The 27,317-nt window shown below is 36.9% G+C and overlaps 1 protein-coding gene across 11 annotated transcripts in view; it reads left to right on the top strand.

Annotated features, from left to right (window-relative positions):
• The window catches only part of myo9aa (myosin IXAa), a 142,923-nt gene that overhangs the window by 22,873 nt on the left and 92,733 nt on the right, over window positions 1-27,317 (top strand). For all 11 annotated transcript variants that reach the window (XM_051899192.1, XM_051899191.1, XM_051899197.1 and 8 more), the window contains one exon: window positions 11,684-12,601. In XM_051899192.1, coding sequence (XP_051755152.1) covers window positions 11,759-12,601 — 843 coding nt within the window. In that variant the 5' untranslated portion in view covers window positions 11,684-11,758. The remainder of the gene's footprint in view (window positions 1-11,683; window positions 12,602-27,317) is intronic.

Raw genomic sequence — 27,317 nt, 5'->3', positions numbered from 1 at the left:
AAACATGCCAAGCTCCAAAAAGGACAAAAATGTCTCATAAAAAGCATAATTAAGAACATTGCTCTATATTATAAGTCTTCAAATGGTGAATGATAGCTTTATGAGATAAACTGACTGAAAATTAGGCCATTATTCACTGAAAAATGTACTTCCTCCTTTTGAGACCTGCACATTCACAGTACTCTCACCTTTGTTGCATAGAGTTGAGAAGAAGGCACTGTTGGTTCTCGCAGGTATCGGGACATCCCAGGTTTGAACATGCAGAAACAAGAATAGGATTTGAGAGTTAGACTACAATTAAATTTGGAAAAAAAACCCCACTGGACTCAAATTAAGCGCTGCAGGGATAGAATATTCTTGTTGGTCAAACCCCAGAAATTTTAGCACTTCCAGTTTCATTGTTCTGAAGTCAGTGTTTCTGGATAAATGCCTAAAATAAGATCTGTAGTTAACACAAGCTAAAGATATCTTCATATTTAACAAAAATACATCAGTAAATCCGTCTTTTGAATTTTTTTAAAACTTTTTTTCTTTTCTTTTTTTTCTTTTTTTTCTTTTACTTCTTGAAAAAGACTGTTGCTAACAAGTGGCTAAAATAAGTGCAAACCCAAACCTTCAGGGAAAATGTTTTTCTTAACGACTTAAAGAGTTGTCAGAAGCTTAAAGGGATAGTTCACCCAAAAATGAAAATTATCCCATGATTTACTCACCCTCAAGCCATCCTAGGTGTATATGACTATCTTCTTTCAGAAGAACACAATAAGAGTTATATTAAAAAATATTCTGGTTCTTTCAAGCTTTATAATGGTAGTGACTGGGGGTTGAGATTTTGAAGCCCAAAAAAGTGCATCCATCCATCATAAAAATAATCCGCATGGCTCCGGGGGTTAATAAAGGCTTTCTGAAGCGAAACAATGGGTTTTTATAAGAAAAATATCCATATTTATAACTTTTATAAACTATAATCACTGGCTGATGGTAACAGCCGTATGCGAGTCTAGTTCCAGCGGAAGAGTGACCTATGGTGAAGGATGTAGGAGTATCGTAAGCTTGGACGCCTCTCGCGGTTCAAACAAATAGGGCTGGGCAGCAAACTCAAGCTCCTCTTCTCTTATCAAAATCTTCTCTTTAAAAATTCTAGTTTTAGACTTCTGATCCATGACTGGTGTTTTGTTTTGCTCTATCCTCTGTGCTTCCGTGTTCGTCATTGCGCCATGCATCGGGTCAGAGGTCACTCTTCCCCCGGAACTCGACTCGCGTACGGAAGCCAGTGATTATAGTTGATAAAGTTTTAAATATCGATATTTTTCTTATAAAAACCCATCAGTCTGCTTCAGAAGGCCTTTATTAACCCCCTGGAGTCGTATGGATTATTTTTATGATGGATGCGCTTTTTGGGCTTCAAAATCTCGACCCCATATAAAAAAAAAAAGTCATATACACCTAGGATGGCTTGAGGGTGAGTAAATCATGGGAGAATTTTTGGTGAACTATCCCTTTAATGGTGATGATGTTGTGACCAATGTGTAGTTCATTTATAGCCTACGTTTAGCTTTTTAATTCTGGCGATTGTATTTAAACGTCAGAATTCATAAAAGTTGTGACCATTTGTGAAGATGATGATGAACTAAATGTGTAAGAATCATAAACTTTTGTTGGTCACAGACCCTTTTTTCTGCAATAATCGAAAAGCCGGAGGAAAAATCTTATTGGGTTTTTGTCGAGGGAACCAGGGTGATGCCAACTTCCAGGTTGGCCAACAAAAATACATCATCCCTGCAGCTCTCAATGACTTTATGGTAAGTAGGTGATGACATGGACATTGAGAGGGGCGAGATTACCCCAAATATTCAGATTATTCAGGTTTCATTAATTGATTTTTAAAATTTCCACTAGGGATTCACAATATATCTGCCACCATATCGGTATCGGCCAATATATGTTCATTTTTAATGTTATCGTTATCGGCCCGATAAGAAAATTTGGCCGATGTATTAAAGCCAATAATATTTTGTAGGCTCTCAAAAATTATCTAAGAATTTGGATTTAGAGTTATCGGCCAATATATTGGTTATCGGCTTTCAAATATAAAGTATTATCGGTTAATGGAATCGGCCAAAATGTTCATATCAGTGTATCCCTAATTTTCACCTTTGTTCCCCTTGTTCACTCTTAAATATTTGATTACATTCTTGGAATTTTCTTTTTTTTTCCCAGTTAAACTATCCTTTTAAAGACTGATTTCTAGATTGTATATATGTCTTGGATGTCGTGTAAGAGTTTCTCTAAAGTAATGCATGTTTTCCCTCACTTTATGTTCAGCATATTTTCCCTTGTGTCTTTATTTTTGGCAGCAGTCCCATGTAACAGTCCCCTTCCTTTACTTTGAAACATGTTTGTTTTGCAACAGTATATCTTTGCTTATTACCAGCAATAATAAACCCAAGCCCAGAGGCAGTGAACATAGTGAGATTATGGATGTTTGTCCTCTGCATTTTTTGAGGGTTTGTCCCAGTAATGTTATTGTGTGTTTAAAAGTGTGATTTCCTCTTTCCTGCTCTCTCAGAGCATTATTGACTCTTACAGTGACTTCTAAGCGCTTGTAAAAGCCTGTATGTTCAGGCAGGAACGCTTGGTCCTCCATGCTTCATTAATCCCTGTTTCAGCTGCATACATACTCCGGTCGCAGTGATCTCTGCTGATTGGCCAGTGCTCCGATCATATGGTCTCTTTTGTGGCATTGTTGTCTCCATAATCAGGGATAGCCGCTCCAGGAACTGTTACAAAGCAAAAGATCTCCAGCAGCGTTGGGTTTTGGAACAAAGGGCCCGTTTGACCTATTGACTCAGGGCATCGCGCTTGCAGTGCCTTAGACACGCCAATGCTGTTTGAATGGATCTCTGTCTCTAAGTGTCCGGCAAATCAGTGGCTGAGCTGGTCGTCGGGTTGAGAAGGTTTGGAGTTTCCTCTGGGTTCGCCACACAGTGTCAGGACTTTAAGAGCATAACTAGGCCCATACGGAATTATCTTTTGGTGAATCTCATAATAATTTAAAGGGTTAGTTCACCCTAAATTGAAAATTAAGTCATCATTTGCTCACCCAGGTGTTGTTCTAATGCTGTACAGCCTTTTTTTCAGACCACAAAAGAAGAATAATTTTTTAAAAAATTGTTCCATTCACGTCCATAAAGGCAGTGAATAGCGACCAGCATTGAGCTTTTATAAAAAGACGCAAAAGTATCACAGAATGGTCCGATGCTACACGTGTTGTATATTCCAGGTGTTCTAGGAGTTTACGATAGGTTTTGGTGAAAAACAAACCAAAATTTTACGTATTATTTAACGAAAATCCTGACCTTGACTCTATGGCCGCATTTACATGACATGGTCCAGGGCTCCAGTTAGCAAGTGCTTTCGGTGTGAGAGTGAAAACTTTCAGTGCCTTCAGCCTTCCACGTTGATTAGCCAGACTCGTGACTACCAACAAATCAGATGGGTAGTGGGCGGAGCTTGCTCATGTTCTGATAGAGGTGGCTGCATCAGAGCCAAATAGCGCATTTCAAAATAAATTTTATCAGCAAATCGGTTTTGAAAATTACCGATAACCATAAAAATGCTTAATATCGGCGCCGATAATCGGTCAGGCCAATAATCGGTCAACCCCTAAAGTGGACAGATCGGATATTCCCCTGTCAATGCAAGTCATACGTCATTGAAAAAGCAACTGTGGCGAATGACGTCAACCACAATCACATGACTGTTTTCAATGGCGCAATGCAGGACGAAGGCCTCAAAAGCTTGTATTATAATTTTTACTTCCTTTTCGGCTTACGTTTTTCTGGGTCAGTATGTCTACCTTGGGTTGTTTTGCCAAGTGTATAGTATAAATGCAGATATGGGTCACTTTTAAAAGAAGATGTAAGCTGTTGTAAAAATTATCGGATATAGTCAACAAATTGGAATTGGGCATCAAGCCCTGCAGTGCAAATTTGGCCTATTAGTTCACTCTGACTCGCCTGGAAAAACACACAAGTTGTGAGAAATCAAGATGAATGAAAACGCTTTTCAATAACTTTCAACAGTAGAAAATGAATGCAATAGTGTTTTGTTTGTTTGTTTGTTTTTTTTTAATTAAAAAAAAAATCTTAATGGTACAAAAATCAGCTTAAATTTCTTTAAAATACACTTTTTTTTTTTTTTTTTATTTATTTAGATTTAGGGGTGATATATGCTTATTTGATATTTGTTTAAATGCTTTTAAGCTTGCAGGAGAAGTTGCATGTGTTATATTTATGGATGCACTGATATGAAAATTTTGGCCGATACCGATAATTCTTTATATTTGAAAGCCGATAACCGATATATTGGCCGATAAATCTAAATCCAAATTTTTATATAATTTTTGAGAGCCTGATTACAAAAACAAAAGTTTTACCATTAAAAGTCATGTCCCAAACACACAATTTTAATATTCTCATTATAATTTTATGTAGCCTATGTGATACATTGCACTTAACTGTATTTTCCTTTTTGAAGAGACTCCAATAATATTTCATGCAATTAAAAACCATCATGGTGAACAGTGCACATCTGAAGTGTCTCAGCTGAAGGAAATAATCCATTATTTATCGGCTTTAATATATCGGCCAAATTTTCTTATTTGGCCGATAACGATAACATTAAAAATGAACATATATCGGCCGATACCGATATGGTGGCCAATATATCATGCATCCCTGGTTATAATTTGTTTAAATGCAGGCCGTTCATATTTCTGCAGAATTGTGGAGTTTTTTGCGAAGTTCTTTGGGTGACGATTTGCCCCCAGCTTTACCAGCCACACTCACGCACTGTCCATGACAATTACATCACCTCTCATGCATCCACAAGGCCGTGCTACAGAAAGCCCTCAGTGTTTCACATGTGATAAAGATTGGTTACAAGATTCCTGCTGAGAGATTCACACTCTTGATCACAAGCCGAAACCTCACTGTCCACATGTTGTTCTTTTTTTTTGTTCAAGAATGCCCTGCTGATGCTAAAGGAAGATTATAGAACAACTTTGCCAAGTTTGTCAGCTTCATAATGTCTGGTACGTCTACTATGTGACCCAACCTGTATTTGTATGGAAAAAAAGAGAATATCCTTTCCTTTCTGAGAATTTCTCAAATATGTGGTTTCTTTTTGACTAGTTCAAGTTAAGTGTGAAGTTCCTGATGTCCGTCCTCAGGCTGTAGCCATTAGTTGATTGAGCTGATATGGTAAATAAGGTGCAGTATGGACCCGGTAGAAGAATCTTCCTCTAAATCTGTTGCTATCCTTTAAGTAGTGTGCTGACCATCTGCTCTGCTGTGAGGTCCCCAAATCCTCAGAGAGCTCAGCGAAGTGCGCCTCTAATACTCTCCTTATGGCTCCCTATGCAATCTGGTTAGGCATTACAGAGTGCACTGATGTGGATATGAGTGTTTGTTTGTGCATTTTCTGCTGTGTTGTGAGCCAAAAATCACAAAGTAGGATGTGGTTTTTGGATGTAGTAGATTCAGAGCGAGCTACTACCATGTATGGATATATAATATTATGTTAATTACTGTATTATTATTTAATTATATTAAAATGAATAAAATAATGTTTACAATATTATATGGCATATTGATTTTATCAAAATGCAATATGCACTCTATAAAGTATACACATTATTTTGTGTCCCACAATCCAATACATATTGGTCGATGACTGATAAATAGCCAATTTTCAAATTCTATACCATATTCTCTAAACAAATAAAAATGACATTAATAGATTTAAAGTGAATTTAGGTATCACAACATTATAATGTACAACATGAAGGATGGATATTACTTTTTAGCAGTGTTATTAACCTTTGTGCATCCAAAAATGCAAGGACATGTTTGTCTTTTTCAAATTTTTTTTGTTTATTTTGTCTGTTACTGCCAACTGCATACATTTTGGCAGAAGTGTGTATTTTTATTGTAATTTTAATATTTCACCCTAATTTTCTTTCATAAATCTAGTTTACATTAGTAACACAAAATAGTTCCTCTCAGGAACTTAAGGACAAAAATATCCCAATTGAAAACCATTAAAACTGCAATTTTTAATCCTAGGACCATTTAACTATAAAATGATGCAGTCTTTGTTAATAGTCTTTCATTCTGTTGGCAACAGTGTTGGATAAGTTACTGTTTTATATGGAATTGTTCAGTATTTAATGCAATTAAATCAGAAGTAACTGTAATTAAATTACAGAAAGATTAAGAGTAATCCCTTTACTTTTTCAAGGGACAAGTGATTCAATTACAGTAATTAATTACTTAATGCATTACACCCAACACTGTTTGGCAAAGCTTCAAAATTAAATTTTGTACTATTTTTATTATTATTATTATTATTATTTTTTTTTTTTTACCAGTTGGCTCTATTTTAATCTGCCAATGGTCTTCTTTAAAATGAGACCAAACTGAAGTCTGTGCACCAAAGCTTCACATTTTTCATAGACATTTTTGTCTTCAAGGTCTTCAGAGTAACTTTAAATTGATGCAGAAAGGTTTAATTATTAGTGTTATAATATATTAGGTGTAAATGAGCAAGCATGCTTAAATATCAGATGTATTTGTGTGTGTGTGTGTGCATGTATATGTGTGTAAAAATGTGTGTATTTATATCTGTGTACATATGCATGAAATATGATACCAAAATATCATGCATCCCTAGAAATCAGCATTGATTTTTAACATCTTGAAAATTGGATTATAAGTGTCAAGTAATAGGATTTATTTGCTAGATGATGATGCTGGACACTTCTCGCTGAAATGAACATGCAATGTAATGAGGTCATGTGACAAGATATTACTGTTTGATGCTGTTTCACATACGGTTAAAATATAATATGCATTATATACGGCACAGTGTACAAAAGGCTCATAAATGTAGCCAGTAGGGCTGCATGATATATCGAAATGATCGAAATACTGCAAATGTACATATCGCTATATCGCAACGGCTTGTGATAACTGCACAAATTTAATACTCCAAAAGATTACAAAAAGTCCAAGTTTTAGGTTGGCACAGAGAGTAGACTGGACACATGACTGTTACATACGTGTGACATGCTTAATGTTAATAAGTGAAGTACTCGTGTGCACAGAAAGCCTAAATTTAGTTTCTGAAGCTTATATGACATCACACTAAATTATGTCAAAATTCCCGTCTTGGTGAGTATTCACGCAAACACAGTCACTTATGTCTTAAGTGGACTAAACAGTTGAGAAAGAAAGTGCGCGTGTAACAGTAGATTGGATCTGTGCAGCTCTTAAAGTGACAGCAGCCTAATAAACCTGCTTCCGTCTGCCATTAATGTTGATCAAAGAACAATAGACAAAGAGAAAATCACTCACTGCTCTTGACTGAATCACTTTTGTAGCTTTAATAAGGATTAATCTACATTTAATTTATAATTTATGCAGTGATTTGATAACTTTATTAAATTTTTGTATATTTCCTACCTGTTAGATCAGATATTTAGAATTATACCGTCTTCATGTTGTTTCAACATTAATTTGGAGATTAGGAAATTATTAAAAATATAGTAAAAACTTTAACGTTAGGTGCGATTAATCACGGTTATTACAGAAAAATGTGCGATTTAATTAGTTTTTTTTTATCAATTGACAGAACTAATTTAAATTTATTTCACACACATTGTCGTAACGCATATTGAATATCACATTATTTAACTAATTATTGCATGTCACATTTTTCTTCAGTATCGTGCAGAGTACTGAAAACCAGCTACAGGATGACAGGAACTGTTAGTTTTGACACTTTCTGGTCTTCATTTTCTTAACAGCTGTTTTTCCACAAATGGTGTCCAAATATTCTACTTGAACAAGTCTTGGACTGCAGTTAGGCTCTAAAACATTCCTGATGTTTAAAAGATGTCTAAATACGAGCCTTTCGCTCGTCCAACATGATTCAGTGTGTTCAAATGTCCCGGTGTGGATTCATGTGTCTGTTGTATCAATAACATTACTATAGAGAAGTGAACAGGGACCTCAGTGAGACCTGTCCCTGCACCTGAGAGCGCTGGCTGGACTCCAGATATCAGCCTCATTAGCTCCTGGTGAGAGACGGGCACCAGCAGACAGGGGCCACATTGACCTCACAAGCACAAATAAATAAAGCCCTGCTCCTGAACGGGCTCCTGTATTGAACCACCGAAGGCTGTTAGTCATTGAGTTGTTGTTTCAAAGATAGCCTCTGCCCTCAGATTGTGTGAAGACTGAAAGAGTCTTGATATGTTTAGCTTCAAACAAATGCAGGTCTGTGGGAGTAATTTCAGTGGGCATTTATAGCTAAATCAGATGTTTTATGTTAAACATCGACATTTATGTAATGTTTATAGCAATTTAACAAAGTAATTGCCATGTTTCTTCAGTATACACAGTGCTTCTCTCATGAATAGTAACCCTTGGAGACTATTCAGGCATTATTAAGTGGACGGTTGTGAATCAAGTTATTGTGTGTCTGTTGGAGAAGGTGGCAGCTGGTGATTCTGGCAGCGGGTTGATTTTCTGTGCTCTGTTGAGAGCAGATAGTGACCCAGTGTGTACTGAGACACGGATCTGTCCATTCTCGATAGTAACTTTTAAATCAGTCTGTTTTAATCTCTTAGGGTGTGTTCAAACGAACTCTGGTGCGATTGCTCTGATAGTGTGGTTCATTTGATAAAGTGTGAATACCCTGGTGCGCAACAAACAAGAAAGAAAACGCTAAAAGGGTGGTTCTTGATCCACTTCCAAATGAACTCTGGTATCGAGGGTATCGAGAACTGGTTCCAAATTTCTAAGAACCGTTGTTTCGATAAGAAACATGCATTTCGATTCCGCTTATCGGTTCCTGTGTGCACTTTAATGTGATTTAAACCATTCAAGCGCAAAAGGCTCGTGCGCTGTTGTCCATGCTACACACACATTCAAAGCGCGCTCACAGAAAAACTGATTTTAATGTTATTTTAAACCTATACTGTTACACATGAAAACAGCGCACGAGTCGCCTCACGCTTGAGTGGATCTTAAAGTGACAGCAGCCTAACATTCCTGCTGCCATCTCTATAATAACACTAATCAAACAACAAAAGACAAAGAGAAAATTCACCTGTTCTTGACTGAATAACTTTTGTAACTATATTTGTATTGAAAATTTTATTTGTAAAATGCAGTGTTATTTTACATTTGATTAGTTTCTGAACCTGAATAACTGAAAATCTTTCATATTTTGTATATTTGTTCAGTTGTATTTGTTACGATTTGCTAATTTTTTATTTTTATTTGTTCTTTTTCAATTACTGAGTGTTTACTTGTCACTCAGTAAACACTTGTCACTCTTTAAATTTATAGTTAGGCTAGTTGTTTTTGCTTTGGTACCATAGGTTCTTTGTTTAAGTGTTTTTAGCCAATTGATTTTTGTTCATGATATCCAGATGTAAAGTAAATGTGAATGATATCGAAGTTTTTTTTTTACCTTATTGGAATCAAAATTAGGAATCAAAATCGGAATCGCTAAGCAGAATCGGAAACAATATTCAAACAATACCCAACTCTATTCCTTACCACTATTTTTTTATTAGTTGTTTAATAATTTTAATGGAACCAGAATCGGAACTGGAATCATTAGGTGGAACCAGAACCGAAAAATTTCTTATGGTTCCCAACACTAGGTATGAGTTTGAATATGAACGCATTTTAATGGAACCTGAATTGTTAGGCGAAACCGGAACTTTTTTCAGATTACGAATATCTGAGGAAAAAAAAAAAATTAAATTAAATTAAAAAGCAGAATGGATGCTGATTGGCTGTCAATGTTTTTATCGTTCAATCAGCTGGAAAGAAAAAATCGTTGTGAAAGTGATTCCAACTATCGCTTTCTCTGTGCCGTTATCGTTATAGTTGCGGTGTGAACTCTGTTCTTCTTTTGCATGTAGAACGATTTTTAAAACAATATCTTTATGGTTATCGTTATAGTTATCGTCCTTGGTGTAAACAGGCTTTTACAAATGACAAACACACAACAGAATTACTAAAACTTGAACTAAATTTAAAATGAAAATGTAAATATTAAAATAAAAAAACTGATTCAAAATATTAATAAAAACTATAACAGTATCTCAGTGCTGCTACAAAAACTCTGGTCTACAATCAACTTAGCCTAACTAGGTTATTGGGAAATGCTGCCCACACAAATTATTTGTCCAGTATTTTGACATCAGCTGATAACTGTGCCTACTTGATGAACCTGTTTAACAGCAGTGTTAGTTGCCAAGTTTAAAGACAGCTTTGTCAATGGATATCAAACAGGATTTATACAAAATTACTGTTCATCTACTTTTCAAAAGGTTGTCTTATATAATATTCAAATCAGATTCAGACATCGTCCACCTTGCAAAATAAACGTTAGCTATGTTTCCATTCAAAGTTGCGAATTTTACTGGGTATATCACATAAAAACATTTGCGAATAAAGCAAATCCAAGTCGAAGTGAACAAAATTGTCACTTCCTAATAAACTGGCGCCAAATATCACTAAAAAAGTAGGAGAAACCACTGTATATAATAATTTTCGTATATATATATTAAGTTACTTGTGTCACAGAGAGCGCAGATGAAACGCAGTAAATGCATTTCGGAGGAAGATTCCTGCTGTTTGGGAATTTTTCCAGACAGTTCTGGAAGGTAATAATACCGAAGCACTTTGCTCAGGCATTTCAGATGCTGTGTGATGAGATCGGTCTGCTGGTTAGTCTAGTTATGGCATCTCATCGCGCAGTGTCACCTCGCTACGTCCGAAATCGGGTACTGAGTAGGCACTACATTTGAATGTGAAATTACTTTGTGACCGTTACAAAAGTATGTTCTATATAGTATGAATGGGGGTAGGATGAATGTAATCTGGACATACTATATCCGTTGTCATTATCACGTGACCTTCCGGCATCAGTTACGTCGCTTCACCTCCATTCATAAATCCTTTCCCGAGGCCTCATGGGATAGTAAAGCGTCCATCGAATGAGCACTTCAGAATCATGCCGGAAGTAGTTGGTCATCCGGGGACTTTTCGCCTACTGCTTTTCGAATACTTTGAATTCGGACATACTACTCTGTTGGCGTACTGTCTTGGCGTAAGTATTCGATTTCGATGACTTTTTTGATGCGCATCGAGGAATTTGTTCGCTAAATGTGTTTCCATCGTAGTTTATGCACATGCGCTAAAAAAATTTATCCAATTACAGACGTTTTTTTTAATGCACATTTTAGAATGTATGCAGATTTTGGCGTTTCCATCCAGTAGTATTTTTTTATCCAGCATGTTAAATAAAGCTATAGACATGTCAATTCACGTTAACAATGTGATAAAACATTCTAGCAATATGCTAATTCATGTTAGCAACCTGTTAAAACATGTTAGCAAAATATGCTAATCCATGCTAGCAATGTGCTAAAACATGTTAATTCGTGTTAGCAATGTCTGTATTTCTATCCCAAAATATCCCAAAATGCGCATAAAAATAGGTGGATGGAAACATAGCTATTGGTATCAACCACTGAAAAACCCAGTTGAACACTAATATTTACTTTCACTAATATTCTCGTTGTCTCTTTTTCTTGCAGCTGTAATGTCTTGAAGCAGTATCCGGCCCTTTTGAAGGATGTACAGCGAGTGCTGATGGAAACTGCTGCTCCAATATGAGTGTTCATGATGTTGGCGGGAGACGACGCTTTGAGGACTCCGAGTTCACCCTGCGCATCTACCCAGGGGTCATCGCCGAGGGCACCATCTACTGCCCCATCACCGCCCGCAAGGTCACTTCAGCCGCCGAGGTCATCGAGCAAATCATTGACCGGCTGCAGCTAGATCGGACAAAATGCTACGTCCTGGCGGAAGTGAAGGAGTTCGGCGGGGAAGAATGGATCCTCAACCCCACCGACTGTCCCGTCCAGCGCATGATGCTGTGGCCTCGCATGGCCCTGGAGAACCGCTTCAGCGGCGAGGACTACCGCTTCCTGCTACGGGAGAAGAACCTCGACGGCTCCATCCACTACGGCAACTTGCAGATGTGGCTGCAGATCACGGAAGAGCGGCGGCGCATGGTGGAGCGGGGCTTCCTGCCGCAGCCCTTGCCGAAGGACTTCGATGACCTCTGTAACCTGCCGAATCTCACCGAGAAGACCCTGCTGGACAACCTGCGGAGTCGCTTCAAGCAGGAGAAGATCTACACGTACGTGGGCAGCATCCTCATAGTCATCAACCCCTTCAAGTTCCTGCCTATCTATAATCCCAAATATGTTAAGATGTACGATAATCACCAGCTGGGCAAGCTGGAGCCGCACATCTACGCGGTGGCGGACGTGGCCTACCATGCTATGCTGCAAAGTAAGCAGAATCAATGCATTGTTATTTCTGGGGAGAGTGGATCGGGCAAGACTCAAAGCACCAACTTCCTGATCCACCACCTCACGGCTCTCAGTCAGAAGGGCTTTGCTAGTGGAGTGGAGCAGATCATTCTGGGAGCCGGACCAGTGCTGGAGGTAAGAGCTGATTATATTCATTAATAATATCACAAGGTTGTTGGCAGTGGTTTTTATAGGTCAAGTTTTATAGGTTTGCGCTGATCTTTAATAAGCCTTACATTCTGTCCTAACCAGGGTCGGAAATTAACGGGGACAAAAATACCCTCAGAATGAACAAGAATGACCGTCACGATTAAAGTGAAATGTGAAAAGGAATGAAAAGTGTTTATTACAATATTACTGTAAATTTAGAACCGTGTTCCTACATCGCTTGTCTGTGTTTAGCCAGAATATGACACATTTTCTCCAACACAGAAGGTTTTATTTAAATGTATTCTATTTAATCAAGATTAGCAATCATTATCATGATATCAAGGGCAATAATCAACAATAATGTCCTTGTCATAGTGTTGCAGCCCTGAACTGTTCCTGTTTTGTTTGTTTTTAATGTTGGCTTGGTCAAAGCATGGTAAAACATGCTAGCAACATGTTAATTCATGCTCACAACATGTTAAAGCATGCTAGCAATGTGTTAAAACATGTTAGAAACATGTTAATTAATGCTAACAATGTGGTAAACATGCTACCAACATGCTAAATCATGCTAGCAGTGTGGTAAAACATGCTAGCGACATGCTAAATCAAATTAGCAATATGCAAATTAATGTTAGCCATGTGCTAAAACATGTTAGCAACATACTAATTCATGTTATCGCCATGTAAAAATAAGCTAGAAACATGTTAAATCATGCTAATGACATGTTAATTCATGCTAGCGAAGTGTTAAATCATGTTAGCAATGTGGTAAAACATTTTAGCAAAATGCTAATTCATGCTAACAATGTTAAAACGTGCTAGCAAATTGCTAGTAATGTGGTAAAACATGTTAACGAAATGCTAAATCAAACTAGTAATATGTTAATTAATGCTAGCCATGTGTTAAAACATGCTAACAACATACTAATTCATGCTATCAATGTGTTAAAACATGATAACAAGCTAATTTGTGCTAACAGTGTTAAAACATGTTAACGACATGCTAAATCAAACTAGTAATATGTTAATTAATGCTAGCCATGTGTTAAAACATGTTAGCAACATACCAATTCATGTTATCAATGTGTTAAAATATGCTAAAAACATGTTAAATTATGCTATTGACATGTTAATTCATGTTAGCAAAGTGTTAAATCATGTTAGCTAATGTGGTAAAACATGTTAGCAACATGCTAATTCAAGCTAAAATGTTAAAACATGCTAGCAACATGCTAATTCATGTTAGCAATGTGGTAAAACATGTTAGCAACATGTTAATTATTTTTAGCCACATGTTAAAACATGCTAGCAACATACTAATTCATGTTATTAATGTTAAAACATGCTATCAACATGTTAAATAATGTTAACAAATGCCAATTCATGCTCAAAACGTGTATGTTAATTATATGCTAATTCATGCTAGGAATGTTTTAAAACATGTTAGCAAAATGCTAATTCATGTTAGCAACCTGTTAAAACATGCTAGCAAACCATGCTAATTCATCTTAGTAATGTGCTAAAACATGTTAATTCATGCTAGCAATTTCTTTCCACTTCACTAAATTTAAAGCTTATGAAACTTTCAAACTTTCATACGGCTTTGTAAAGTCAACATCAAAGTTTGTCTACAAACTTTTCAATCTAGTTTTATAATTTATATACTTTATATAGGCTATTTAGATTTTTGTTATCTACATTTTGCCACTTTTGAGCAGCATTAAACAGTCATTAAATGCCATGTCAGATGCAGCTTCTGTTCCACCTTTGCGTTTTAAAGATGACTTTTATTGATGTTGATAACATTTTGTTGGGAACAGTTTAAGGTATTCTGATTGACTGAAACGATTATTTTACATAAAAAACAACACAAATAAATTTTAAAAGATAATTATAAAAATTGCCCTAACAAAGGTAAAAAAAAAATAAAAAAAATCAATTCCAAGGCGCAAATATCGCCCCTTATTGGGAAAGTTAATTTCTGACCCTCTACCTAAACCACTGCGACATGTGACAAGACATTTTGTTAGTTGCTATTCCGGTCGTGTCACGCTTGGTATCTGTATATTAAACACTAAACGTGTAGAGAGAGGCTGTGATTTTGTCTCCATGCAGCATTTTCAGTTTCAGAATGAACAGAAAGACTGGTCATTTGTCTCTGTGCGTCTTTGAATCCTGAGGCGTGATGTTTGAGGCCTGAGAGTCATCCGCTCTTTGGCCCCTGTTTGAAATGCTCAGCGTCACACCTTCAATAAACCAAGTTATTGTGTTGTGTGCAATTGCCACATTCTTTGATTTGCTTCCAGTTTCGTGTGCTTTGCGAGCTAGATAAGCCTTTGAGTGATGATAGTTTAGAAAGGCATACACTTGGTCATGCGAGACAATGTTAAAGTCATCATGTAGCTGAAAGAACACATTTTAAAGCTGCTCTTGTGGATTCCAGTGATGCCGGTAATTCCACTCGGCTTTTGTCACCAAGAAGCACATGATCTTGTTTTGATAACATTATTGATGTTACCGTGGCTTTTCTGTGTGTAGTTTACTGGAAGGGTATTTTGTTACTGGAAGAATGAGTTTTTTAAATTTTAATTTTAAAGTTAAGTTGTTGTTTTTTTTTTTAATTTAATTTAATTTTAATTTATTAAAGCTTACCTAAACCATAAGAGGCCATGATAAAATCAATGCAACTTGCCTCTCGTGACCTATTGCTTTGGCATGTTGTTGCCAGCAATTTAAGACACTAATGTGCATTTTTTTTTTTTTTTTTATTAATAATAATCACACAAAACATAAATGTCTTCTGCCAAGTAATGTAGTTCATTATTTTGCAAGAATCAATATATGTAGCTTCATTAATATAGTTAGTATTAGGGATGTCACTAAGTCCAAAAATAGCCCATTAAAATGGGGTCCCCCCACAAAAAAAAAACTTTTTTTTTTTATTTCAAATCTAATGATCTCAATATAATCTCTGACTTCTTGACTTGCCGTACACATGCTTACAAAAGGCTAATGTTTAAGCATATGGATTAATGTCCAACCATCTGGCACAATTGAATGGCTCTTGAGTGGAGAGGACGGGCTTTAATTGTTTGCAGAGTGAGATTGTGGATCTGCTCATTACTGATTAATGCGGAGCGTGTGGAGTGGCCGAGCACACAGACGTCTCTTCCTCTTTACTCACATGGAGGTGACACATCTGTCACTCCTTCCAGTTTACGCACACACACTCTTTGCTCTTTGAGGGGAAGTGCATTAAAGCTGGTGTACAAATGTGTAGTATTAATGAGAATTTGACCTTAGTGCTGGGTTAGTTTGAGGGGACCTCTAATGCCTCTTTTACACGATGTAATCTTGTGTAATTTGGTGTCCCTAGAATGTGACTGTGAAGTTTCAGCTCAAAATACCCCACAGATCATTTATTATAGCTTGTCAAATTTGCCCCTAAACACGCCGTTTTTGTGTGTGTCCCTTTAAATGCAAATGAGCTGCTGCTCCCGGCCCCCTTTCCAGCAGAGGGCGGAGCTTTAACAGCTCACGCTTTGTGAAGCAGTCCGGCGTGAAATGACGGCATGTCAACAACACTCTACTACAACAACTCTTCCTCTTCTCTAAAGCAGCCCAACATGGCCTCACCCCCTTTGTTGTGTGTTCTCGGGGGTGGAGTTTATGTAAATTTTGGGTTTTGTGATGTCACCAACCTAGGAAGAAGCTCGTTGTAGTTCTTACCAGCCATTTGTTGTAGTTCTTAAACAGAGAATATCTCCCTTTGCATTGAACTTTGAGCGTTGTAACTTTGCAGATGTTGTTTATGCTCAAACAGCAACATTACACACTAACTAAAGTTAAAAAAGTGAAATCATAATCAACCACCATTTAAATGAGGAATATTGTGAACCTTTCCTTCAAGCGCATTGATGTGATACAGCCTGTTTGTTCTTAAAAACCTATAAGAGAAGTTCAGGAAGAAGTTGATGTATTTGGAAATGGCAGTGAACTGTAGCCTTTAACATGTACCACTTTCTTCTCACAGGCTTTTGCATTGGTTTAATCTTCTCTGAAGCTTAAAGTTTCTGCTCGAGTGAGAATATCAGTTTCAAAGGTTCATCTCTGGCTTTCTGCCAGAGCAGTAGCACTGATAGTTGGGAGTCTGCGTTATGAGTTGGCTAATATGTAGTGAGGATTATTCATCCAACAAACCTTCTGCCGTCATATTTAAAGAGTTGTTGTGCTTGGGATGTGTGTGCGCTGCTGGTATCTTTAGTCATAGCAATGTTGCGGTTTAACTCAGATCAGTCTCATTATCCAGAAATGTAAGTTGTAGCCACACATTGGGCCTCTTATATGGCGCTCTATATCCATTGTTGTGTTTGACATTGACGTTTCGCACAATTTTAGCAGAGGGCAGTGTATTTCCAGAAGTTTTGTGTTGCCTCCAATGTCAGTTTTTGGAATTGTTGATTTCAAGATTCTTTGGGGGGCAAAAAAGGAGGTAAAGTGACAAACAGAGCAATTATAATGAACAGTGTATTATAAAGTATGTTGTGATTTAATAAAATGTATGTTATACAGTATATTTTTAGCTGTTTTTGAAATGTCTTTGTGGTTTGTTTGTGATTGGCTTTGCGTTTTTGAATCTTGAATAATAGAAAAATACTCAATACTCTAAGATTCACTTGTCGCCACCTAGTTTAATGATGTTACCCTACAGAATAATTCGGTGAACGAATCTGAGCGATCTTTTTGGTGAAGCAAATCATAAGATTTTAGTTAACTGACTGAATCAATTGGAGCACCAACAGTCCGGAATCAAAAAATAATAAAAAATATGTTTAAAGCACCTGAAAGACCTTTTCCTCAGTTTTTTTTTAAGTTCAGATTTTCATAATAGTGCATTTTTGAAAAGGTTTCCTTAATTATATTTGTAAAATTTTTGCTCAAAAGCCGTTAAAAAGCTCCTCTTTGGTCGTTATGTCGTCATTTCCTATGGTTCCTTGGCACGGTGCTCAGTTCTGTAGTTTACTTCAGCGATTCGGTGGGTTTGAAGGTATTCGTGTGATCATGTGATGGTGTGTGTGAGGTAAGGGTCTCTGGGAGTTTGGCAGGTTGCTTGGGTTCGTTTCCAGGCCTAAGTGAGGTTTGATGTATTTCAGTCCAACAGAAACATTCCAGCTAGAGCCATATGAGAGTCAGCCCGGGTCACAGCATGGCCGTTCCTCCTCAGCAGACTATAATGAATCTTTAATACCTACTGTCATTAGTCTTAATGCGCTACTGGGATTATTGTGAATTACTGCAGGCACTGGGTGGGGCGGCAGAGTTTGGGGGATTTACTGCATGTTAGTATTCATTATCCTGGCAGAGATGTTCTGGAACGTATTAAAGCCAACGGTATCTTGATCATTTGGTTTTTATGTAAAAAGTCAATGTTGGGTGAACTTTATAGTGATGTAAAGTTGAGGCCCACTGGATTTATGTCCAGTTTTTTTTTTTTTTTTTGTGCTATTTCTGCTCCCGTAAAAGTAAAATATATTGCAACGTTTCGACCAAACAAGGTCTTTGTCAGTGTTTTTTATACAGTCAAATTCTGATCATTTTAAATAATGTAATTTAGTGGAAACTCCAGCCTGATCTCATGAGAAAACATAACTGTGTTACAAGGTGCTGATTTTGTGTGATTTTATATGGGAGAATATGGTTTTTTAGAGAAAAAAAATTGTAAGAATAATGTCCACCCCAAAAGTAAGCAGCTCATATGAAAATTTATTAAAATGTATTAAATGAATTCATACAAATTAGCTACCAATTCGCTCAAATGTAAAATAGCTATGAATTCCCATGAGATTGTGAAACTCAATGCTTTTTATTTACAAATCCAAGTGTGTGAAGTATGTTAGCCACGACACTGACATAAAAATATCAAATTATGGATAATGTACTGCTGTACATGAGTCATGTCTCCCTGTTTTTGTAGCATCTTGCGCCATTAATATTGGATTTTTAACTATATTTGAAAAAAAAAAGTGTGTTGAGACAATTAAATTCATTTACAGACTGAAAATTTTTTTGTGCCTTTTTTAACAGTATGCTCAACTTGTTTTATATAAACCTGGTACATTTTTTAAATTTACCAACCTCTTTTATTTAAACCAAACTCTTTTATTCATTTTTGACCGTACAATATGTGTAAATACAGCAATTGACTTCGTAATTCTACAGCTCTCGGGGATGAGAAAGGACTTGGTTGACTTGCAACATTAGCCACTTTCTCGTGGTATTACCCGTGCACTTTACTTTTACCAGGCAGTTCTTGCATATCGCATACTCTTTGTCGATTTTGTTTGTCCCATCAATGGTATAAAAGCCGAAGTGGGTCCAAAGTGGGCTAGGGCATCTATTATTTCACTCACACTGCTGTCTGCCATCCCGTTAACCTCTTTTTCTTAGGCTAGTTTACTTATGTTCACGTTTCACTCATTCATGTGTTGAGCGCCATCTTAAGGAGCCATGAAGTAGCGACGCCAACATATATTTGGTGCCAACGTGTCGTTTCTCTTATCGCATGGAGAAAGACAACGATACATTGCCCTATCCATATTTTGTCCCACCCCTAGTGCGCACCAGGGTTTAGATGGCACCGTTCACGCTTAATCAAATGAACCGCGCTAACACAGCAATCACACCTCAGTTTGTTTTAATCTAACCAAACCTGCCAGGTGTGAACATACCCTAAGATTCATGCGCCATCATATAGTAAGTTTAACACAGTTTTCCTGCAACTTAACATCAACATTTTTGCCTGAATCTCCACAGATGTGATTTGAGTACAGCAATGTACAATTCCACCTCTCACAAACACTGTTGCAACTGACTTGGTAACAGCTATTTTAGGGATCTTCAGTGGTAAGAGCGAGGGTTAAGCCAGCTGTTTTATGCTGAATCTCAATTAAAAATCGGTTTGAATCTGTCCAACGTCTGGTCCTCATGTGGTTTCTCTCCAACACCAGAAACTGTCATTGCCTCTCACTGCGGTAACACTTTGTGTGGATGTGCCAAACTTTCTTTTCGAAAACTTTGCTTTCTTTCAGACATTGTGATGCACTTTTGCTTGCATGCAAGGCAAAGAAAGAATGGGAACACTGACCTTTGTAACCTGAATTGCTCGTAGTAGGTCTGACAAAGAAGATTGCCAATCATTAAGCTCATGGTTTATTATCGTTGTAAAAGGCCTGACTGTTGACTTAGTTCATCTAGATGTTCAGACATTGCATTGCTGAACGTTACACAGTAAACACACTGTCCATGCCAATGAATGGCTTTCTTCTTCTTACAGCTGGGGCTTATTTATACAAATCAATCAAGCTTTTTACACCATGTCTTGTAGTGAAGACAGCACGACTGGTAGTTTAGATATTGTGAATGGTGGTGAAGGCTGGTGTGGTTCTCTTGATATCGGTCAAATAGAGTTTACTTTTTTCTAAAAAGCAAACTACAAGAGATAAATCTAGATAAAAGATCGAACAATGTCTCATTTTAAGCTGTTTTGTAGCCACAGGAAGTTGTAAATTATACTCATGCCATTTAGGGCGGTCACATCCACATTCCATCCTTTTCAACATGTCGAAATTAAAAGTTACGACACAAATGTTTGCATATAGCTATAGCTTAAGAAGTCTGTACTGTACAGTTTCTGTAATTTAGCTGGTGATGTGTTAGTGATGCTGAAGTCGGACGCAGATGTTCTTCTCGTCCATTCACACATAATGCATGTTGTTTGTGAAGGCCACGACATTATTCCTCAAAAACCACTAGAACAGTGTTATATACTTTGTTTACTTGTGTACTTACATTATCCTAGATGTTTCCAAGAATGTTTAAATCCAGAGAAATAAGCAATTTCAACCAGGACACGATCAGTGACATAATTTACCCTAGATTTCCAGTTTTATTTTGTAGAATCCATGAAAACACCAAAGACGCTTTAATATATTATGTGTTTTATTAGGCAGGTGAGCAACTGTTTTGAGACATTCATCGACAGAAAACTAATCATGTTATATAGCTCAAAACAGTAAGTCTTATTGTTTAAATCTTGTTTTCTTGATTTACAGCGAGTACATGCCTAATATTGATCTAGCTTACTGCAGCGTGCAACAAGTGTCTCATAGCAGCCGCCGAGCGAACGCAGAGTAGCATTATAACAACTTTCAACACACAAATGTATCTGATATGATAAACAGCACTGCGTTACCACATATACACTTGACCGGAAGAAGCGGAAGTGGCGACTGTGGCATAATAAAAGTTTCACTGCTCTCGAGCCGTGTGTCGCGCTCGTCTCTCATTAGCAATCACTCCAGCGGCCTCGTTCCACTCCAACGGAAGCTGCCCGAGTCCTGTGGGATTCTTTTCCACCGGATGTAGATATGAAGACAACACCTGCTAGATCAAGGCGTCATCAAGCCATGCCTTTGTTTTGAATAAGTGACCTTTAGTGGCGAAAATTACATATTGTGCCTTTAAAGGGATGCTCCACCCAAAAATTAAAATTCTCCCATTTCCTCACTCTCATGCCATCCCAGATGCGCCTATTACATCCAGCTATTAGGGGTGTGAATCTTTTGGTACCTCACGAGAATCGATTTTTAATCAATTAATAGATTTATATATGAATAGATTTGACTCTAGTTTACTGTTTTGTGTTACTTTTCCTATTTGACTGGTAGACAGTTTAATAGATCCTGAAGGAAAAAAAAAAAAATTCCGCTGAATTAAATGTAAACCTTGAAATTTATTTTGTTTTTCTTCCCATTTTAGTCAATTACAGCATAGTTTATGAGGCTGCTGTCACTTTAAGAGCAAATGCACGGGTCTAATATACTGTTACACATTCGGTTTTCTCCTAACTGTTAAAGTTTGTGTAGGACATAACAGACTGTGTTTATGTGAATGCTCATTACAATGTGCATTTTGACATTAATTGTGTGTATTTGAACATTCAAGCGCAATAAGCCGTGAAAGAGAACTGAATCTAGTCTGAAAACCTGGTCAATGTCTTCTGAAGAAAAACCTTTTTTGTTGTTGTTGTTGTTTTTCCCCCCAAGTAGGAAAATCAGAATTTCTGAGAAAAATGTAATGCAGTTAAAACGACCTGTTTTTATTGGCTGTGGTTTTGCCAGCATTTTGCTTTCTTTGAGGACAGAAAAATGACTTTTGTCTGCTTAGGAAATGGTTTAAGATGTAATATGCTTTTTAAAATGCTGTTTAGATATCCATGTCACCTTTAACTAGCTCTTGTGTGACACTTGTCATGTCATTTCCTGTGTATTTATGGCCTCTAACTATATGAAGCACACTGTTAGGAAGCGGATCAGCATTACCATCCTGCTAAGAATAAAGCTCTTGTCACGAAGGAATGTTGCCTGCGGTGTAACTGGTGTGACTTTTGAACTGTCCACAACAGTCATTAAAGAGACGGCAGTGGCTTTGTGTTGGTCAGAAACTCTTCTAGTGAGTTGTGGCTTACATTTTATGGGCGTTTTACTCTTGCTGCAGGTTGTTTTGAAGTTTAATTGTCTAATGCAGCGGTCAACAGACCCAAGACTGCCAAACCATGCATCATTTCTTGTACAGTTTTTATATTCTACCATGTTGTTCTGAACACATCTACACTGGTTTAGTGTGTTTTACATTAAAAAATAAAATGAATTTAAGATTCTGTATTGGATAAATATCCATGTTTTACTCATTCACCTCAAAACTAAAAAAAATTGAATATTAAATTAAATCTTACATCAGATCTTACATAAAATTAAGCCTGTTTTGAGACCATTGCAATATTTCATTGTCACTTTAATACTTTTATTCAGCAGGGATGCATTAAACTGTTCTAACGTGACCGTAAAGACTTTTACGTTGTTACAAAAAACTTATATTTCAAATAAATACTATACTTTTACTATCAATTCATCAAACAATCCTGAAAAATATGTATCAAAGTTTTCACAGAAATATTAAGCCGCCCAACTGTTTTCAAAGCAGCAAATCATCATATTAGAATGATTTCTGAAGGATCACTGAAGACTGGAGTAATGATGCTGAAAATACAGCTTTGATCACAGGAATAAATTACACTTTACTATGTATTCACATAGAAAACAGTTATTTTAAATTTTTACTGTATTTTTTAACAAATTAGATTTTTTTTTACTGCATTTTTAAACAAATGAGGTATTTTTGTATTTTTTAACAAATGAGGTATTTTACTGTATTTTTAAACAAATTAGGTATTTTACTGTATTTTTTAAACAAATGAGGTATTTTTACTGCATTTTTAAACAAATGAGATTTTTTTTATTGTATTTTTAAACAATTTAGTTTTTTTTTTACTGCATTTTTAAACAAATGAGGTATTTTTATTGTATTTTTAAACAAATGAGGTATTTTTTACTGCATTTTTAAACAAATGGGGTATTTTTACTGAAATTACTGCCGTCTTGGTGAGCATAAAAGACTTCTTTCAAAAACATGAATTCTTTCCCTAAATTCTTTGAAAGTATAAGTCAGCTGCAGTGATGCTTCATAGTCATGTATGAAGAATTTTTACAGTGCTAAATATTTGCGTATTGCTTTGTTTGCATTGGCGGCAGGCGTCAGATGTTTCCTCGCTGGTCACTGAGGGTTCAGAGTGCACTAGGCAGATACCTGTAACGCTCAGCAGGACTCTGGAGGGAATCCCTGTGTTTGTCTCGTCCTCGCAGCTAATCAGATTGGCCGCATTTCTCAGAGCTCCAAGTGGGATGCTTTACTAAAGTATGTTGGTTTCCCCCTCCCCCCGCAGCCAGCCGGCCCCATGTGATTAATGTGGGCTGTGTTTCTGGTCACCACCTGTTTCTTAGCAAGCAATAGCGCAGAACTGCAATGCAGCCCTAAAGCTGTGCTGTTTACAGTTTTAGACCGCACTTATGCAATGTGTGGGCGACCATGTACAGTTGAAGTCACCATTTAATCAAAATGGACAATTCTTATTTTTTCTTTCTTTTCTTTATTGTTTTAAAATGACTGTATTGCTTGCATTTTAAGCCAGCCATATAGTAATTTTTAAACAATAGTTGAGTTAAATAAAACTAGGTTGGGCAAACATTTAACCCAACCACTGGGTTAAAACAACCCAATCACTGGATTTGTCCATTTTCAACCCAACTCGGGTTGTTTTTAACCCAGCATTGTGTATGAAATTCTATGAAATATGTTCCACAGAAGCAAGAAAATATGGCTTTGGAATGACGTGATGGATGTTTAAATAATAACAGAATTTTACACGAGTGACACAAAAAATCTGTCGTCATTTACTCACCCTCATTTTATTCCAAACGTGGATGGGTTTTTTTTTTTTCTCTTTATTTATTTTTTTTATATCCATACACTAAAAGTCAGAAGGGGTCCATGTTGTTTTGGATAACATTCACTATTATTGAATGTAGAAAAACAGTCGAATCGAATGTACTCTTTACTCTTAATTAATTACTAATACAAATTTGTGCACCTCACCGGATTGAATTGTTAAGATAGTGTGCCGCTATTCTGGGTAAATAGTTACGTTTCTGGTTGGGAAATGCTTCAGACTAAATCATGTTGATCTGTAGAGTTAGACAGAGGTTTGTGGACATGATCCAGCCCTGCCCTTATAACATGGCTTCTTTGGATTTCTAAGATATTTAAGGCTTTATAGGGATACAGTAGCTGTTTTCTCTAGACTTTATGTCATATTGAAGATTAAGTTGTATCTGATAAAGAAGAAATCTTGCTAATTTTGTCAAATTCAGCTGATTAATCATGGGAAAATTTTTAGACAGTTTTTAGCCTTTTGGTTTCTCAAAGGAAAATCTCAGGAGACATGAAGGACAGCTCAGTTGTGCAGACTGGCAGTTCAGTTTAGTCTTGCATAGACAGGTCCACATTTCAGTTCATTTTTGGCACAATCTGAAGTGTTTGCTTTACAAAGATAACACCCATTACTGTGGGAAAGCAGTCAGTTTCCTGATATCACTCATTCCATAAAAGATATGTCCATAAAAGCTTCTGTAGGTCAACTTCCCTGTTTTTGTAACTCAGCCTTGGTTCATTCTCTGCTGTTGAAGTACGATGATTATTGAACTCTGTTGCAAATCCTAGTGAGCTCGCTTGCTGCCTACTTTCTATATAAGCAGCTGACTTCTAAGGTAGCATTCATACTTAAACAATCCTCATAAATAAATACATTTGAACAACACTGAAAAACATGCCTCTACTTCCAAAAAATGTACCTGTACATATAATTCACAGCAGTTTCCAATTGAAATGAACACTAGTGGCAGTAAAACACCAACAACTTTTATTCCTTTTCAAACAAATTATGATTACAGGGGCAGATTATCAATTAATAAAGACTTTTTTTGTCCAATTCCTTGTACAGTACTGTGTTATGTCCTCAAAACACTTTTATTACAGTGCATGATTTGTGAAGTAATCCATTTTGACCTTTGTATCCCATAACCAGCTCCACATGGTTTTTCTCATGTAGTAAACTTGCTCGCTACCTCACCTGGTACAGCATTGTAGTTGCAACGTGTAGCGCTTCAGTACAAGCATTTTGAAACACGAGTAACAACATTCAATAAAAAGGCTCAAAAACTTGTAGAAACAAGCCAAAATAGAATGGTTGCTTTGAAATTTAATTTCAAAACTGATGCGACATGCACAACAGCCAACTTATTAAAATGTTGCCACATTTACATTAATCGTTTTTAAAACTGAAAGTGCTTTTAGCGCCGCTTTTAAAGTGCCGCAAAACTTGCAGAAATGTCACCACAGACACGTTTTCCCAGAGAGCCTGCGTTGAATTTTAATTTGTTGCTAAGTTAGAGGCTCCACAATATAAGAAGTATAAAAAATACACAACGGACACATTTTGGACAAAAGAGGTAATTTTTATATAGAATGATGCTTTTTAAAAACTTTTTGGGTATTGAATGAAACACATTTTCATTTCTGTCATTTCATCCACCAATTTGTCTCTGAGCTCATTACAAAGTATTATGGGATTCTCCGCTCTACTTAAAATGCTGCCTTGAAAATAAAATTGTCATTCTACATTAGCTCCATTTACATGGACACCTTTTGTGTCAGTCAGAATTATTTCATTCCAATTGATGAATCCGAACTTATTGTTTACATGAACGGTAAATAAAGTAATCTGGTTGATGTGCGCGTTTATATGGCACAAGCTTCAAATGGGAATTGATTTTTTTTTTTGACACACTGCACAAATATACAGAGTTTCCCGCTGTTTGCGCATACTAACCATTCTCTTACATTGCTTCTTTTCTTTGTTTTAAAGAGCAGACTTAAATATTTAAAGTTTATCTATTTTGGGTCCTAATTAGGAGACGATGAGCACATGTGGCTTATATTTATCAAGCAGTAAAAACACCCATTCCAGTACCAAAAACAAGGCGTCTGTGGATGAGAGTCTGAAACAAGGACTGATGGGACGTTGTCCTGCTCTACTTCACAGACAATACGTGGAAAGAGAATTTTACATTGACACGACAGTCATTTATGACACTTTATTCAACAACAACAGCTCGTTTCACGCGTCATACGTCATTACACCATCTCTACATCATTGCAGTGTGCAGTACCTTTCAGTTTTGGTTCTCAATCCGGTCGTTTTACATGTCCTCTTGATCAGATTAGAAAAGGTTTAAGCCGCCCCTTACAATCAGAATTAAATTTTAATCGGATTTGGCCAATTCATTCCGATTTGACGTGGTTACATGTGACCTTTTTTTTTTTTTTCTGACTGTTCTACTAGCCCGATTACTGCCCCTGTCAGGTAGACAGTTTATGGGGAGCTGTGGTTTATTCTTCATCTCCTGTCCGTTAGGGTCTGTGTGCCACATTCCTGGTAGCATTTGGGAAGCTCCTCTTCATGTTCTGCTGCAGTCTGTTCTGGCTTTCATCTTCCTGCTCCCACAGCCTGTCAGCATCCTTAGGTCTTGGCTACGTCTATCGTTTAAACAGGGCTGAGGGCGTGTGCAGTTTAAGACCGTTGCCATCAACGGAAGAGCTTATTCTTGCTTAATGTGCTGCTGACTAATAGATGAGCAATAGAACAGAGTGCTTTAAAACTCACATTTACACCCACCAACACAGTATTAACAACACACCCAGCTCTCATTTACCAACACACCCACACACTTACACAGGGTGGGAATGGCACGCAGTTCACTAGCATTGAAATATCTCAATTCTTCTAAACGGTCTACCTAATCTGTTTGACGCTGCCATTTTATCACTTTCACTTTAAGGGGTATTTCCCTCAAAAATGAAAATGGTCATTTAATCACCTTCATGTTGTTTCAAACCTGTATGGGTTTCTTCTGTGGAACACAAAAGAAGATCTTTTGGAGAATGTTGAGGTCCAACATTAGACCCCATTGGCTCTTATTGTATGGATGGAGAAAAAAAAACACAGAATAATTTTTGGTGTAGAGAAAATTTTTACTCATAAATTGATAGTAAATTTTGCCTTTATTAAGATAGGACAGTAAGCAGACGGGAAGTTGGAGAGAGAGAGAGGGATCAGGAAAGGTTCGTGACGAACTATCCCGAAGCGCAACGACGCTATATGCCGGAGCGCTGCCCACGAGGCTAT

The sequence above is a fragment of the Ctenopharyngodon idella genome, chromosome 7 (genome assembly GCF_019924925.1).
Source record: "Ctenopharyngodon idella isolate HZGC_01 chromosome 7, HZGC01, whole genome shotgun sequence".
Classification (NCBI taxonomy): Eukaryota; Metazoa; Chordata; class Actinopteri; order Cypriniformes; family Xenocyprididae; genus Ctenopharyngodon; species Ctenopharyngodon idella.
The sequence above is the reverse complement of the archived record's forward strand: the minus strand, read 5'-3'. Positions and strand labels throughout refer to the sequence as shown.